Genomic DNA, 18,492 nt, shown 5'->3' on the forward strand with positions numbered 1-18,492 from the left:
GCCCACAGCCCCCTGAGAATGAACCCTCTGGTCCAAATCCCCTGAAAATCTGTCAAGAAATGTGCCCTCATTTGGATTTAATCAGACCACATTTTTCATTCCCTGCTACTCTGTTGGACCCACCAGATGGGGTTAGATTATCCCCTCCAAATCTAATAATACTAAAGTCAACAGATACACACACATCAGGGGTTGTCTATCACGGAATGTCATCATGACGATTTATTTAACCTTCTCTCACACTATAGGCCGGACAGGAGTAAATATTGAACTATCATGGAACTGTCCAGCGTTCTGATTAAAAGACACAAGGTCACCCTGTTTTTCAATGTCCCACTTGATTCTGCATGATGTTTTAATGTCAATTAGGGTCCAAACACACATGCACAGACATAAACACACATAAGCACACATTTGCCTAAGGCATCTGTGTTGGAATAGAGTTTTGGGGAATGGAGAGAGAGAGAGTTCACCCAGGCCATCCCTCAGATATAAATGGTCACACTTCAGTATCATCACTGTAGCTGCTGGCGACCCATAGCGATAGGAGATCTAACAGAGTGATCCATTCAGAACAATGCTTATCTTTGCAATTCTTCACAGTGTTATTGAAGCAGTGAAATGAAATACTGCATTTGGGCAGCCTGTAAAATGTGACCGTTGGCAGAATGCCTATACCTTCAGAGGACAACCCTTAAACAATGTCAGTGTATGTGGAAGTAAACGGAGAGGTCTGCAGAGAGTGCATTAACCCTATCCCTTGGAGTATACCCTACTTCTGGACTGTGGAGAAGAGCTATTACTCATCATTGGACAAGGGGAAAGTTGAAGGTGTGCAACCTACATGTGGGCTCACTTCTCACTGTAAAGGTGTGCATGTGTTAGTGTTAGGGAGAGAGTGCACTGCATAGGATGTCAGCCATGATACAGATGGCATCTGATTTGTGTCCTTTTAAATACAATATCTGCATAAATCGAATTATTTATCAAATTCATATCCTGTTATGATTCTCATCATTAACGTTTTGGGGAAAAAGTCGGACATTTAGCTTTGACAATTCTCTCGGCGTGTTTAATGACAAGTGGCACCGCTCAACCAGAAATATGACACCCTTTGAGGTAGGGATATCGCTAAATATCCCCTATAGCCGGAGGCAGACAACAATCATAGACCAGCACCAGCTTGCAAGCAGTTCAATTCAGCGAATAACCGCGGCGCGCGCGTGGGGATTTATAGACTACAGTACTTGACACCTGCCCACCACAGCTTCAGCAGCGGAAGCAGGCAGCGGTCGAGCGCATCAGCCAGCGACCGCGCGAGCCCTACCCAGACCGCAGGCGTTAGTGTGTTGTGCAAAGTAGATGGGTAAAGGTCGCTTAAGGACAGGTCAAGTGAACCTTATTTAAACGTACCATGCATATGTAGGCTGAATATTCCAAGTAAAATGAAACTTTAGACTGAGTGTTCTAGCCCCACGGTTAACACCTTTGCATGTATTGTACTTTTTGTGCATAAATTAATTGCATGACTGCTGAAATGATCGAGTGGGCGCTTAAAGAGTAGTAGTAGTAGTAGTAGGCTAGATCACTGATCCTTTAAGACGTATTAGGCTTGTATTTTCACTGTTTAATATTGGTGTTTTATTCTGGTGTATATTTGGTGGGAGAGTTGGTGTGGATAGTGTGTAGGCTATATTCTGCGTTTCCACTAACTCTCCAAACATGTATGCATGAGGAGAAAACATTTCCCTTTGGGAAACTTTATGGTCATTTTAATATAAATGTAGTTAATTGATTCAAGTTTTTTTTAATTAAAATCATTAAAACTACTCCTGCAGGTCGCTCAGTCACAGCCTGACCTTTCAAATCAGATTTTCTGACTGGGCGCACAAACGAGAAATCGCGCGTCTAATGTCTCCATGTCCAATGTCCGAAACCTCTTTCTATGATTTGGGGCTCCAGCGGCAGATGCATCAGGGGAAACTCAATAGGCTCTCCCTATCCCTGGTCGTATGTGAAAGAGAGACTGAGGAGGACACCGGATCGAGCGGTGCGCTTTACCGACAGGCGGTGATGTCATGCGCCATTCTGATACCTCATCGCCTATACGGTTACTGGCCGGTAATTTATTCATTTACATTTGCTAATTTTCCTTACAAGTTTACGTGCGGACATCGGTTGGCTGCAGGGGCAAGCCTTCTCATTGTCCCAGGGCGGGATAGTCGTAATTTGTCTAGGCTAATCCGGTGTCGAACAGAAACGGATTAGAGATGCTCCGTTGCCACGGAAGAAACGGTTGTGTGTTGCTTGTTAGGTTTAATCATATAGCAAATTGTGTAGACATATCATACGCAGTTCCAGATAATAGGCTAACTGCATTAATTCTCTGACTTCAGTGTATTATGACTACATGAAATGTTGAACATGGTCCTGAAACTTCTGATCGCAGGGATTTCCGATAGCCGCTGTCCGTGGTGCTAAATCATATTTCTATGTTATTGGCGCTATTTTATGTTTGTTTGCACTGGCTTTTTCCTCGTGACAGTGTAACTATATCGCCAAATGTCCAATACCAAAAGACAATTACTAAATCAGACAGCTCTGCCTGACATGGTTATAGTAGCCTAAATCAATTGCAGTTAAGTGTTCCCGTTTTGTGGGTGTATGGTTTAAAAAGCTGCACGAGATGTTGTTTCATGGTTCGTTCTCCGTTTTAATGTGACTCTTCAAACATACATCATGGGCCGGTGTTATATAATATGCCTACTGATGGTTTGTCTGGACTGATGGTTTCTACGGTTGTGGCTGTGTGGCTAGATGGAGTACAGATTCATCTAGTTGTAGCGTCGGGGATCACAGTTGTTGACAAGTAGCATTTTAGCTAAGCCTAACCCATACCCTTTAATGACGTTAATTCTCCTAACCTGATGCATTAATTATCTTAACCTGCTGCGTTAGTTCTCCTAACCTGCTACGCGAAGTCACTTCTTTCCGTAGTTGGGTTAGGTTTAGCTAAAATGTTACAGTTGTTAATGAATCATCAGTCCCGACAAACCATCAGAATCACAGTACCTGTTCAGGAGAGTGTACCATTACAGTTAACGTTCAGATAGAAATGGAACCTATCGAGGGAATCCTATCAGCTTTCATGATTATTATATTCATTATATTACATTTCACTACCCTGAATACACCTCAGTACGCACCTCTGGCTCTATTTAGGGGAAACGCTGCCTTGGGAAGATTACTCACTGTCTTTGGGTTTGCCACCATCTAGTGGACTCATAACGCCGACGCATGGACTATACTCCCATGTGGGGCTGCTAATGTCAGTAGGTCAACTGTAATACCGCACATCAAGCCATAGAGACGCATTTGATGAGGGCTTTATACATACATTTGATTGACTAAAAACATTATAAAACATATTGAAGTATGTGTTTTGTCCATATATACTGTATGTATGCAGACTCTAAGGCAATGGTTCCTAACCTTTTTCGGTTAATGTACCACCAACTGAATTTAGCTCTGCCCGTAGTACCCCTGGAGTACCCCCTCATGTGCATTTTTCCAGTAGGCCTATGGTCTCATGAGTCTTCTCAAGTACCCCCTGTAGATAGGCCAAGTACCCCCAGGGGCCCTAGTACCCTAGTACCCCTGGTTGGGAACCACTGCTCTACGGTACTGTATCAAACATAATTGGAATCACTTGAACCCCCAATCCTTGTCTCTAGTCTAGGATAGGATGTCAATTATGGATGCATCTATTGATTAAGTAGAACATTTATGTTACCTATTTTCATATGAGGGCGGAAAAACTAAATTGGTGCTTGGCCATGCTGTTATTTATTCTTTTGACTTTTATTGTTGTCTCTCGCTCTCTCTGTCTCTCTGTCTTTCTCTCGCTCTCTCTTTCTCTCTCTCTCTCACACCTCGGTTTGTGTGTGCCTGTGCGCCTTTGTGCGTAAACTTGTACTTGCACAATGATCATCCTGTTTTTTTTATCAGCAAAACATGACAAATAGACTATGTGTCATGAATTATTATGTATAATTTATAGCGAATAAAATGGCAGGCGTTTTCTCAATTACAGTTCTATAAACCGGTTCCTTTTATGGGTGTGAAGTTAAACTAATGGCATCTGAACTCAGATAAACACATTTGATTAATTAAATAGGAAATAATACAAAGACCTTTTATTCCAAAAGAATATTGATTATTTTTTATCTATCGTCCTTTCCTGAAAAGTGCATCATAGATTTTACAGTAAGCAAAATTCATATCAGACATGAACACATCCGCGCTACATTCACAATCATCATTTTGGACAGTGTGCTGCACAGGAGGAAACTTCTTGCAAGTAAATGTATAAAAAGTATTTATATTCAGATGAAATGGGGAGGTCTTGGGCAATATTGTTCCTTCAGGTGAGTTCTTGGTCAGTTGCTCTTTATTGCTTAACCAATACAGCGAACTCTGCAAAAGAAAAATACAAACATTAACCCTTTCCAGTGTCTTATAACATTAATTTACTTTCTTATCTTAGGCCTTAATATAGATTGACACCAGATCATAAACATCGTTATTAATATTCAAGCAGTGGTGGAAAAAGTACCCAATTGTCATACTTGACTAAAAGTACAGATACCTTAATAGAAAGTTACTCAAGTAAAAGTGAAAGTCACCCAGTAAAATACTACTTGAGTGAAAGTCTAAAAGTATTTGGTTCTAAATATACCTAAGTATCAAAAGTAAAAGTATAAATCATTTAAAATTCCTTATATTAAGCAAAGCAGATGGTACTATTTTCTTGTATTTAAAATGTACAGATAGCCAGGGGTACACTCCAACACTCAGACATCAATTTCACAAAAGATGAATTTGTGTTTAGTGAGTCTGCCAGATCAGAGGCAGTAGGGATGACCATGTGTTCTCTTGATAAGTGCATCATGTAACGAGTACTTTTGGGTGTTAAGGAAAATATATGGAGTAAAAAGTACATTATTGTCTTTAGGAATGTAGTGAAGTAAAAGTGAAAGTAGTCTAAAATATAAATAGTAAAGTACAGATAACCCCAAAAAACTACTTAAGTAGTACTTTAAAGTAGTTTTACTTTTAAGTACTTTACACCACTGTATGCAAGTGACATTGGTTAACGCATTGATTAACCATGTATGCTACGTTTCGTACCATCAATTCCAATCATGCCATCACCATCGGCATCACCAGCCTTGAGGAAAGCCTTTGTCTCTGCATCGGTAAGTTCCCTGGCCTTGGGGCAAAAGTTCTGAAGGAACAGCCTGGAGAAAGAGACACACATATTAGTTTAGTTTCATTTGAATGTATGCAGGCCAATGCACCGATGCACACTGACTTTTAGAATGCATGCGCACCGATACAATTGAATAAAGTGGACAGTCTCCTGCATTGATTTCATAAATTGTCTGTTAATTGTACTGTAATGGTGCATGGCTCTTACTTCAGCTCCTCCACCTCAATAAAGCCACTTGCATCCTGGTCAATGACCTTGAAAGCCTTCTTGACGTCGTCGGCGGACTTCGAGGCAAAGCCAATCGTGTGGAAGAAGGTCTTGAAGTTGAAGGTGTCGGCGGCTGTAACGCAAATATGAAGGATATATGTCTACTGTGTAACCTGCAAGTAACACACAATGCAACTACAGCCTAGAGAGGTAATCGTGTGTTCATATTGCTAATTTCACATTTATCATACAACATAATTGGGTTGAAATGGCTTTTTAGGTGGAGGGGGAAGTAAACAAACTAGGGCATACCTTTGCACGCTTCCAATGCGGTTTTGATGTCAGCCTCCTTGCACAGATGGGCACAGGCCATTTTGAGCTGAATGTTGAAAAAAGGGAGAAATTGTTACTTTAATACAACTTTGATTTAGCATGTCAACGTTCGGTATTGAGCATTGCATTTAATCTACAACATGTTTTGAGAGGTTATTACCAGGTAACTATTATTATATTGTGCAATACCAGTGCACAAAAATAATGATAAAAAATATGAACAAATCACCAAACACTCAGACTTTCTACCAAACAAAATTTCAGCACAACTCAACCCATCTTATTTCATTTAAAATAGATAATCCACTTCATCACGCAGGATGTCAAACAAATATTTCAAACCGACCCGCCACTGTTTACCAGCATTTGGCTGGTGGTCTTTAAGTAATAGCAGAGCCCCTTTCACCATCCGTGTGATTATAACGCAATGAGATCAAATCAAATGTGTCAAGCTGCCCTCAAATGTGTCAGTCTCAACCACTGGGTGTAATTTGGGAATTCATATCAAATCCAATTGAAACATTTTTAGTGGTTCCCAAAAGGAAAGCCCTGATAGTTAAGGCAGCCCACTGCACATGTGGGTATTTGATAAAGATGTTGATGTTGCATTCCAAACGTTCCATCTGAGAAACTGATTTGCAATTGTCCAAATCCGTCCCGCTCCGGGGTGCGTCCAAATAAAGCCCAAAAATACAGAAACAAAATCTCAGCCTTTGGGTGTTTTGGATGACACAACGGCTTGCAGTCCCACGTAAATTGTAAAGTGCGCATATGATAAAATGTACAGAAAAAGCCTGGATGCTGCTGCAATTTTCTGGATCCTGGGTTCCTGTACTTCCTTCGCACCGCTCTGAAACTCACCTCTGACGTCTTTGATGAACGGTTGATAGAGAAGACTTCAGGCGACTGCAGCGAGTGATGTTCCCATCGATACTTCTGACCTTATATACTTTCACTCAACCGAAATTGGAGGCATAATGTAACCGACACCGGAGGGGGTGGGGGGATTGTCCACTGGCAAGAGATCCGATCTATTTTAAGTTTCATAAATGAAGATGCTTAAAAGGTGCGTTTGAAAAAAGTCCATAATATCCCCCATTGCTAAGAATATGTTCTGCTGAGTGATAGGGATGGAATCGACGGTTGCTAAAAAGATTCCGACCGTTTATATTGAGAGGTTCGTGTAGCCTATGGATATGCTACCAACGCGGTCATTGGTGAGGTTTCTAAGGAGGGTTGTAGTCTTCATGTAATATGCTGGACTTGAGAGGTCTGTTTAAAACGATTTTGTGATACTCTGAATGTCTTTGAAAGAGTTTCCAGTCATTCATTGCATTAAGGTGAAGTATTGGATGTGCGTAAACCGTGTTGTTTTAGAGAAAATATTATGCTTTTATGATTTAATATTTTCATATTATAAGATATGAGGCTACACTAAACTTTTAATATTTTACATGAGAGCAATTTACTTGCAATATTATTAAGATTGCCTAAGATTTTATCATGCAATGTCTCGTGAAAGCAAATTTACCCATGATCCCAATAATCTTGCACATTCATTGGTGTATCCCGGACTAAATCTGCATAGCCAAAAAGTACCTGCCGCTTCTGTAAACCTACAAAGGTAATGCGATCATGTGGCGTAGCCTACAGTACATTGTACTATACTTCATGTCTAGCCTATACTGCACGCTCAAGTCCTTTGCATTTGTATCTTTTTGTTACCCTTTATATCGCTCAGAGTACTTGGAAAATAAAGGAAAATATGACCCAAAACAAACGTCGAGATACTGTTTATTACTTTCACATGGATTGGCTATTGGATAGAAAACAATGCACCATTCCACCATAATGTTTAACTGTTCATTACGCAATTTTACAGCAAATGTATGTTACAGTTTATAGCGAACATTATATTTTTTCTGCAGGTGGCATCACTGTCCTATCTCTGACTGGAGGTGGGGGCGGGGATAAACCTTCACGACACCTATTTTTCTGTCTGGAAAATGAATTGATTGCGGCACGCTTATGTCGCAAAAGTGTTGAGTGTTGAATTACGGATACATTTCTTAGTTGGGTAGTTACTATGTTGCACCAATGGGGTCAGTGATACACTGATTGGCTCAACACAGTCTGTGTACATGTTTTGACTGTTAAATGAGAGGATATGGAATTCATTATCTCAGATAAGCTATAATAGGACAATTGTAAGTTAGCTACTGTAAATTATTTACTGTAAGTAACTTTTAAGTATATGTAAAATAAACAACATACAAATAAATTGCAAGATGTGCCACAAATTTTCACAAATTATGCAGATAAACACAGTCTGACATGACTGAAAATACCACCATCTCCTTAAGTATTTATAAGGGAACCCCACACACTGGTTACACTGTATTTAACATGTATTTAAAATGTCCCCCTGATTCAACATAATGACACAAGGCTATTCTTGGCCATTCTGTTGCAGTGTCAGTTTTCTCCAGCACTTTGTCCTGTTCACCAAAGTGGAAGTGCCATCCAGAGAGGGAGAATCCATGAGGGGGCAGCAGGCTGGCAGACCTGCAAGGCTCTATTAGAGTAATGTGAAATATATCCTCTGCAAATCCCTTAGGAAGTATACCAGTGATGCCCAAGGACTTCCCCCACACTAGAAGCATGCCAGGACCTGGTCCAAATCCTACAGGACTCCCCTCTCCGATCTGGGCATTATTAAAACAGGTGCACGTGTCTCTCTCTCTCTCTCTCTTTCGCTCTCTCTTTCTCCCCTCATAACCCCTCACACTAGCAATGACCTCATAGATAAACACACAGGATACATTTGAAATCTCCTCAAATGTTCCCCTATAGCCTGAGTCCCAGATCTGTTTGTGCTGTCTTAGTGTGATAGTGACATAGGAGTTCACAAGACAGCACATACAGTATAGATCTCGAACTCAGCCTTATTTCTCCCCACATTGGTTTCCAAAGCATCGAGAGTCTAAGCTGAAAAGACAATGTTTACACCAAAATAGTATTTATTACTGGGTTTTCACTATTTTTTCGAAAGTGTAGATATGATTGTACAATTTGCACAAGCCATTTTCAGATCATTATAACACATCCAAATAACATTAACAATACACTACAAGGACATTGTGCTCCATGTTGAGAAATATAGTCCGCAGGCAGTTGATAAATAAAAATATGAATTTAGCTGAAAGTTAATGATTCTTGCTAGGAGTTCTGGTTCTGTGAAAAGCGGTTGATCTTGGTCAATGGACAATTATGCCTTTACAAGGGCAAGAAACGCTGTGAAAAGTGGATAGAGTAAAATTATCATTAGTATTGTGCAAAATATGCTCAACCAAGAATATTGACCTTATTGTTCATGTTTGAATAATACGATGCAGTCAACAAATCAGAAAATCAGTGTCCACCTGCTGTAGTAGCACTGAAAAAAAGACAAAAACCTCTTGCTCTTATAAACACAAGGCAGTCAATGTAGCAAATCTCCTCTAGTGTTGTTTTTCCTTGTTAATGTCATGTGGTCAGGAAAGACTCTGGGTCCCAGCTACATGTCCAATTTATTTGTTACCAGTACACCAACATATCATCCCTGCAGTGTCCCTCAACCATGATGAGCTGGGTTAAAGTTCTCTTACCGTCAACTCCAATCTTGCCATCACCATCCTCGTCCCCAGCTACCAGGAAACCCTTGGTCGCTTTTTCTGTGAATGCTCTGGCACCGGCAGAGAAGTTCTACAGGAACAGCCTGAGAGAGAGAGAGATGATGGAGGGAGGGAGGGATGTTGGTTTAGTGTAGCTTATAAAACTTTGGCTAGTCAGACCATTATTACTGTTCCAGCTGGCTGATTGTTACTTACTGTAATGCATTGCACAGAGAATTTTCAACCAACATTTTCTTAGTGATACTTCCTCAATCCCCGACCATGAAGACAACACGTCTTTTAAACTTCCATGTCTAGTTGCAGGTGGTTCGTTTGAATTTAGAAAATGCTCCATTATTAAACTAAATCCTTTTTTTGCTCCATAAAGTAATCCAACAATGTGTAAGACACCACCTTTTTCAAATGTTCTCTCAGGTGCCGCATGTCATGAGCGCAACTCGGAAATCAAGCGTTGCGTTGAATGACACTCACCTGTCTTGATCAATGAGAAGATTTGAAATAGACAAGATTGCGGCACACACATTGTTGAATTACTTCATGGAGAAAAAGGTGAAACGTTTTATTTTAAAAACGTATCCAAACATCTGGGACGCGTACAGAGTCATTCCCCACCCCCACTTCACCCAATCAGATCATGTCTCCCTGATTCTACTCCCTGCATACAAAAACCTACTGAAGAAGAAGCCACCAACAGAGAGAATGGTGAGACAAAGGATGGACGGAGCAGACTCAATACTCCAGGAGAGTTTTGAAAACACAAACTGGAATTACAATGTGACAGACAACGCAAGTGGCAAGGACTACAGGCTATTACAGACGACAAAGGCAAAGCCAGCTGTGTGATTCCCACTAATGCTTCTCTCCCCAATGAGCGCAACAAATACTATGCTCGCTTGGAGGCCACCAACACTGAGCCATCCAAGAGGGCGGCCCCTGCTGGTTCACAGCTGATCACTTTTTTTTTATTTTTAAGTCAGTGACAGACTGGTTTATGATGATTTTGATTTTAAAAGTCTTGGGAGCATGGTTTTTGTTTGAGGACGACCAGGTGCTTATGCTCTCAGAGGCTGACATGAGGAAAACTCTCCAGAGAGGGAATACTCAAAAAGCTGCAGGACCAGACAGCACCCCCGGCCACATCCTCAGAGCATGCTCTGACCAGCTGGCAGGCATCTTCACAGACATCTTCAACATGTCTCTGTCCCAGGCTGTAGTCACCACATGCTTCAAGTCAACCACTACCATTCCAGTCCCCAAGAAAACCAAGGTGACATGCCTAAATGACCACCGTCCTGTTGCACTCACCCCATCATGATGAAGTGCATCAAGAGGTTGGTCATGACCCACATAAAGGCCAGCAGGCCAGGCCCACTGGACCCACTCCAATTTGCCTACTGATCCAACAGATCCACGGAAGATGCCATTGCTATCCATATGGCCCTCTCCCACCTGGACAAAAGGAACACCTACAGTATGTGAGAATGCTGGTCATTGACTACAATTCAGCATTCAACACAATTGTTCCCTCCAAGCTCATCACCAAACTCAGGGCCCTGGGTCTGGAAACCACCCTCTGCAACTGGATCCTGGAAGGTCTGGTATGGAAACTGCTCCGCTCTCGACTGCAATGCCCTCCAACAGGTGTTGAAGATGGCCCAGTACATCACAGGTACCGTACTCCCACCCATACAGGACATCTACTGTTTCTTTAGCCATTTACTTTCTGCTATGTTTGCTGCAGTGTTGAGAGGTGAACATGCAGGTCAGCATTTCATTCGCTGTGGACTCCTTGTATATCAAGTGTACGGTACGATGCTGAATTAACCAACTATAACGCCTCAAATGTGTACCAAATATACACATGTGTTATTGGACAATGTAAATAGTCCGGTGGCCATTTGATGAATTGTTCAGCAGTCTTATGGCTTGGGGATAGAAGCTGTTAAGGAGCCTTTTGGTCCTAGACTTAGTGCTCCGGTACCGCTTGCCGTGCGGTATCAGAGAGAACAGTCTATGACTAGGGTGGCTGGAGTCTTTGACAATTTTTAGGGCCTTTCTCTGACACCGCCTGGTATAGAGGTCCTGGATGGCAGGAAGCTTGGCCCCAGGGATGTACTGGGCCGTACGCACTACCCTCTGTAGCGCCTTACGGTCAGATGCAGAGCAGTTGTCATACCAGGCAGTGATGCAACCGGTCAGGATGCTCTCAATGGTGCAGCTGTAGAACTTTTTGAGGATCTGGGGACCCATGCCAAATGTTTTCAGTCTCCTGAGGGGGAAAGGTTTTGTCGTACCCTCTTCACGATTGTCTTGGTGTGTTTGGATCATGATAGTTCGTTGGTGATGTAGACAAGGAACTTGAAACTCTCGACCCGCTCCACTACACTACAGCCCCATCGATGTTAATGGGGGCCTGTTCGGCCCTCCTTTTCCTGTAGTCCACGATCAGCTCCTTTGTCTTGCTCACATTGAGGAAGAGGTTGCTGTCCTGGCACCACACTGCCAATTATCTGGCCTCCCTATAGGCTGTCTCATCGTTCTTGGTGATCAGACCTACCACTGTTGTGTCGTCAGCAAACTTAATGATGGTGTTGGAGTCGTGTTTGGCCACACAGTCGTGGGTGAACAGGGAGTACAGGAGGGGACTAAGTACACACCCCTGAGGGGCCCCAGCGTTGGGGATCAGCGTGGCAGACGTGTTGTTGCCTACCCTTACCCCCTGGGGGCGCCCGTCAGGAAGTCCAGGATCCAGTTGCAGAGGGAGGTATTTAGTCCCAGGGCCCTTAGCTTAGTGATGAGCTTCGTGGGCACTATGGTGTTATCTTCCTATGCTGGTGATATGTTGCACATCTTTTCTGGCTCTATTATGCACTGTAGAAAGTATACTATACAACGAGTACTTTGTTAAACACACAAGTGAAACACAATCTGACATAGTAGGGTTGAAGTGAAGAAAAATTGGACCTGCTGATTTCTGTTGACAAGAGAGATCTTGCTTTGTCTGGGAAATTATCATTTTATTTTTTTATTTTTTTATTTCACCTTTATTTAACCAGGTAGGCAAGTTGAGAACAAGTTCTCATTTACAACTGCGACCTGGCCAAGATAAAGCAAAGCAGTGTGACACAGACAACAACACAGAGTTACACATGGAGTAAACAAACAAGCCAATAACACAATAAACAAGTCGATGATACAGTAGAAAAAAGAAAGTCTATATACAGTGTGTGCAAAAGGCATGAGGAGGTAGGCAATAAATAGGCCATAGGAGCAAATAATTACAATTTAGCAGATTAACACTGGAGTGATAAATGAGCATATGATGATGTGCATGTAGAGATACTGGTGTGCAAAAGAGCAGAAAAGTAACTAAAATAAATACAGTAAGGGGATGAGGTAGGTAGATAGGGTGGGCAATGTACAGATGGGCTATGTACAGCTGCAGCGATCGGTTAGCTGCTCAGATAGCTGATGTTTAAAGTTGGTGAGGGAAATAAAAGTCTCCAACTTCAGCGATTTTTGCAATTCCTTCCAGTCACTGGCAGCAGAGAACTGGAATGAAAGGCGGCCAAATGAGGTGTTGGCTTTGGGGATGATCAGTGAGATATACCTGCTGGAACGTGTGCTACGGGTGGGTGTTGTTATCGTGACCAGTGAACTGAGATAAGGTGGAGCTTTACCAAGCATAGCCTTATAGATGACCTGGAGCCAGTGGGTCTGGCAACGAATATGTGGCAAGGGCCAGCCGACTAGAGCATACAGGTCGCAGTGGTGGGTGGTATAAGGTGATTTGGTAACAAAACAGATGGCACTGTGATATACTGCATCCAGTTTGCTGAGTAGAGTATTGGAGGCTATTTTGTAGATGACATCGCCGAAGTCGAGGATCGGTAGGATAGTCAGTTTTACTAGGGTAAGTTTGGCGGCGTGAGTGAAGGAGGCTTTGTTGCGAAATAGAAAGCCGATTCTAGATTTGATTTTGGATTGGAGATGTTTAATATGAATCTGGAAGGAGAGTTTACAGTCTAGCCAGACACCTAGGTATTTGTAGTGGTCCACATATTCTAGGTCGGAACCGTCCAGGGTGGTGATGCTAGTCGGGCGGGCGGGTGCGGGCAGCGAACGGTTGAAAAGCATGCATTTGGTTTTACTAGTGTTTAAGAGCAGTTGGAGGCCACGGACGGAGTGTTGTGTGGCATTGAAGCTCGTTTGGAGGTTAGTTAGTCCAAGGAAGGGCCAGAAGTATACAGAATGGTGTCGTCTGCGTAGAGGTGGATCAGGGAATCGCCCGCAGCAAGAGCTACATCATTGATATATACAGAGAAAAGAGTCGGCCCGAGAATTGAACCCTGTGGTACCCCCATAGATACTGCCAGAGGTCCGGACAACATGGCCTCCGATTTGACACACTGAACTCTGTCTGCAAAGTAGTTGGTGAACCAGGTGAGGCAGTTGTTAGAAAAACCTAATGTTCTTATATTTAACTATTAACACTGTCAACACAGTAGGGGTCATATTTAGTTGTTTTCGAGAGTGAATAACCCACCAGGTTACATTAAGGTTAAAATAAAATATATAGATTTTTAACGTTTTTAAATGAGTTTTAGTATATTTTATTTGCCACTGGGGGGAAGAAACAGATGCCAACTCTGTAAATCGATCCAAACGTGTGCGTCATGCGCACAACTCCAACTTGGCGCAAACCATGCAGTGCTAGTTAAACAGGCTTCACTGTCGGTTCGGCCACAGATTTGGTTTGACTAATTACCAATTTCTCTATGTTTTCAGCGTGTAGAAGCATTTATAATGTAATCTTTTTTTTCGTCATCACTTTGCCGAATTAGTGACATGTGAGGAAATAATGTTTTTAAGGCTACATTACATTGTAGCCCTTTACATTCACACCTATATGGATTGAAAATGGCAAATTTGGGCACTGATAAACTCCTAAATGGGAACGTAGTGGCTGTACAGTAACATGCTATACATGACGTCAGAGCTCTGGCTCTGCGCTACACAGCTCTGTATGTTTTTATTTTATTTTTACTGACAGCTGTTCTGAACTTGTGTTGGAACTTGAGCACCTCATACGACAGTTGCAGCCTGGCCCCATCACTCCCGCTAATTGGGCAACTTTTGCAAATGCTTTGTTGTCTGAGTGAGGAAAATGCTGTAAATGAAGAAGACTCTATGTATTTTTGAAAGATGAGACATTGAAGATTATAATAAATACCACTTTGATGTCATACAAGCAAGCCAAACACCCATGAGTCCAAATGTGCACTTCACATTTCCATATCCTAAAATCCATGTCATAAACAGTGTCAGCGTTTATGATCACTTTGTTTGATGTACAGTTAGAATATGAGATGTCGTCTTACCCTGGGTTGTTCTGAACATAATGAGCCTATGTTTGTCTTTTGTGAAGAAAATTAGCTGCGGAACATGCACCAGAATGCACTAATGACTCCTTTCAAAGCGCACCAAAATTGTGATCGGTTTCCCTGAATTGCATTGTGAAAGCCTAAAACTGTAACATCGTGTTGGCAACAGACCATGCTTTTAAATCATGCCCACCTGACCCAGATTGCACTTTATACTGGACTGTTTCTGGATTGCGTAAACAACAACAGTAATTGTGTGATGGCAGGGATGCAGGGTTGTGTTCCTCACAAAATAATTATAAGTGTACTTGCTCTAGGAGAGCTAAAAAAAAAGCACCTTATAGTTGAAGACTCTTCTTTGAGTCATAAAAGTGAATTAAAATGACTTAGGAACTGTGCACAATTTGGAGAGGTGTGGGCTCTTGGACTCAAACCTTGTCATTTATTTGTCTTATTTTGCACCTAACCCGCATTTTCCAGGAATTTTCGTGTCATGTTACTGAATGTATCCATAGTATTTTCAAATTTCGTTATCAACAAATGCCGCGAGAAGTACAGTACATGTAAAATGCACATAACATCAACAACGTAATGTTTGGATTCAGTCTTGTGTCAGGTGAACCGTTGTGTCTAATAATTTCCCCATACTTTCCAAACGGTTCCCTTTCAATTGCTACCATTGTTATGCATATAGTTTTCATATTTATTCTGCAAGAAACATTTCAATTTATCCCTATCCATACAAGCCAATTTCCACGAGTGTAAAAGGTTAAATAGACCATTTGAAATCATTTTAGGTATACTGTTTATGTGTTAAATATCGATTACTATTTTTTGGGGTATGTTTGTAATACGAATATGATTCAGTAAATTGAATGACATTCATTGCATCTGTAACAGAGTCACTCTCTCTTTCACGCCTTTCATTTTACATTTACATTTTAGTCTTTTACCAGACGTTCTTATCCAGAGGGACTTACAGTAGTGAATGGATACATCTCTTAATTTTTTTTTTCTTCTTCGCCGTACTGGTCCCACGTGGGAATCGAACCCACAACCCTGGCGTTGCAAACACCATGCTCTACCAACTGAGCCACACGGGACCACTGCCTATCAGAGGCAGCTAGACAATGACCTCCATCTCAGGAAACGCAACTTTTCGAGGCATAGCTTTGGTGATTCTCTCTTTTGCATAACTTCTGGCATTTGGAAAAATAAAACTATTAGTTATTCCATTCCTCTTTATTTTTCTCTATTTGAAAGGAGGTGCTTTACAAGCTCCGTTGAGTTTTTTTACCTCTCCATACACGCTGCACATGTACTTTTCTTTTGTCTTCTAATGATCATAATCTTATTGTTTTGCAAATAAATACAATAAAATAAAGAGGAGAACAAATCAGTGACTAATGATTATAACGGTTGGTAAGAAGCTCCAATTGTTATCCACCTTCACAACTGCTGTCCATAAATTATCAAGTTTGCCTCTGCTGAAAATTGTCCCTAAAATGTTTTTAATCCATTATTACTGAGAGGTCAGTTGCTCCATGTAAGATTTTGGTTCCATATTCACTATTCTGAAGTATTCCAATTCAATGCCACCATCTGAGATCCCTTTGCGCACTGAAGATCGACGGAGAGCGCACATCCTACTCACCTTTGCGCTGCGTGAAGGTGAGTGAAAATCAGTGGATAACTCGAGATGGCTGACCCTAACCCCTTTCCTTCTGTTTTACATTTCCGTGACACGGTGCGGTGACCCACACCACGTATAGGAGTTTGAGTCCCAGTTACTATATCAGCATCGGTTTTGCAACAAAAAAAATGTAACGTAACAAATTAGGTTGTTCAGGGGCTCTGAGTTAGGGCCATGTGTGTGAGGGCCTAAAGACGTGGCAGGGTCATAGCCGCCTTGAAACCAAAGTAGGCTAGGGAGTGACTTCATTGACCAACTATTCACGCATCTGGGCAGATAAAAGAAAATCAGTTGTTTGGGGATATCAATTCTATTGATACAATGGAAAAATATTTTAAGCTCATAAAGTCACAAAATATTAGGTTTTTGTTTCCAGGGTAGAATGTCAATATCATGATAGCCTATTAAGATATGTTGCTAAGGGTAGACCCATGGTGGAAAGGAACACTTCAGCTCTTCATGACTTCATGCTTTTTCGTGATTGAGCTAATTGATTTATTAATTGACACAAACACAGCTAGACATATTACGCACAACATCTTTTGATATAGTCACTGTAATACGCATTCTGACCCTTCTGCGACACCCCTGCATAGAGGACAGTTAACAATTCCATGTGGGTTAACTGTCCACAGATTCAGTAAATACGTTTTTAAAATGAAGACTCTTACCACCTGATCCTTCTTCTTTATAGGCAATGAGTTTAAATAATGCCGGCAACCTTTACGCCCATGTGTGTGAACTAGGCTTCCGGGAAGTTTATTAGCTCTCAAACAACTTCACCATGACATTGTGTTTACACCTGGATGGAATGGTAGAAAGAACGCCTTCCTTTCTCAATGCAACACTGCACTAACGGGAATAGCATGTCACCTGTGTGGTGTTGGATATAGAGTATCCGTCAGTCAGTCAGTTGGGAGGCGAAGACGGATGGAGAGGGTATGAATGGAATTCGACCTGAGTGTCCTCCATCACCTTTTACCGCCTGGGAAAGAAAAGCCTTCGATCAACTATTTACGAAACTGGGATGCCATGCAGAGCCATCCCACAGGACACAGACATCAGTTAAACGGCTAGTTTTGATTTACATTTGGTTGAGTTGTCAACTAACGTGGAAATCTGTCCTTTGGTCTGATGAGTCCAAATTTGAGATTTTTGGTTCCAACCGCCATGTCTTTGTGACACAGAGGAGGTGAACGGATTATCTCCACATGTGTGGTTCCCACTGTGAAACATGGAGGAGGAGGTGTGATGGTGTGGGGGTGCTTTGCTGGTGACACTGATGGTGATTTATTTAGAATTGAAGGCACACTTAACCAGCATGGCTACCATAGCATTCTGCAGTGATACGCCATCCCATCTGGTTTGGGCTTAGTGGGACTATCAGTTGTTTTTCAACAGGACAATGACACAACACACCTCCAGGCTGTGTAAGGGCTATTTTACCAAGAATGAGAATGATGGAGTGCTGCATCAGATGACCTGGCCTCCACAATCACCCAACCTCAACCCAATTTAGATGGTTTGGGATGAGTTGGACTGCAGAGTGAAGGAAAAGCAGCCAACAAGTGCCCAGCATATGTGGGAACTCCTTCAAGATTGTTGGAAAATAATTCCAGGTGAAGCTGGTTGAGAGAATGCCAAGAGTGTGCAAAGCATAGATCAAGGCAAAGGGTGGCTACTTTGAAGAATCTAAAATCTAAAATATATTTTGATTTGTTTAACACTTTTTTGGTTACTACATGATTCCATATGTGTTATTTCATAGTTTTGATGTCTTCACTATTATTCTACGATGTACAAAATAGCAAAAATAAAAACCCTTGAATGAGTAGGTGTGTCCAAACTTTTGACTGTTACTGTATATCTCTCTATTATGTGTGGGAATACTTTGGAACAGATTTCGCCCGCGGGATGCCAGTTGGGGAA

At 41.7% G+C, this 18,492-nt stretch overlaps 1 protein-coding gene across 1 annotated transcript; it reads right to left on the bottom strand.

Moving 5' to 3' along the window:
* Window positions 1-4,181: 4,181 nt before the first annotated feature.
* Window positions 4,182-6,957, bottom strand: LOC106601823 (parvalbumin beta 1-like). Its single transcript, XM_014194221.2, has 5 exons — window positions 6,674-6,957; window positions 5,792-5,858; window positions 5,480-5,612; window positions 5,191-5,300; window positions 4,182-4,476 (listed from the first exon to the last, which is right to left on the bottom strand). Exons 2-5 carry the CDS (start codon window positions 5,850-5,852, stop codon window positions 4,451-4,453), a joined length of 330 nt encoding a protein of 109 aa, XP_014049696.1. The 5' UTR covers window positions 5,853-5,858; window positions 6,674-6,957; the 3' UTR covers window positions 4,182-4,450.
* Between the last annotated feature and the right edge of the window lie 11,535 nt (window positions 6,958-18,492).

This window comes from Salmo salar, chromosome ssa03, assembly GCF_905237065.1.
Source record: "Salmo salar chromosome ssa03, Ssal_v3.1, whole genome shotgun sequence".
Lineage (NCBI taxonomy): Eukaryota > Metazoa > Chordata > Actinopteri > Salmoniformes > Salmonidae > Salmo > Salmo salar.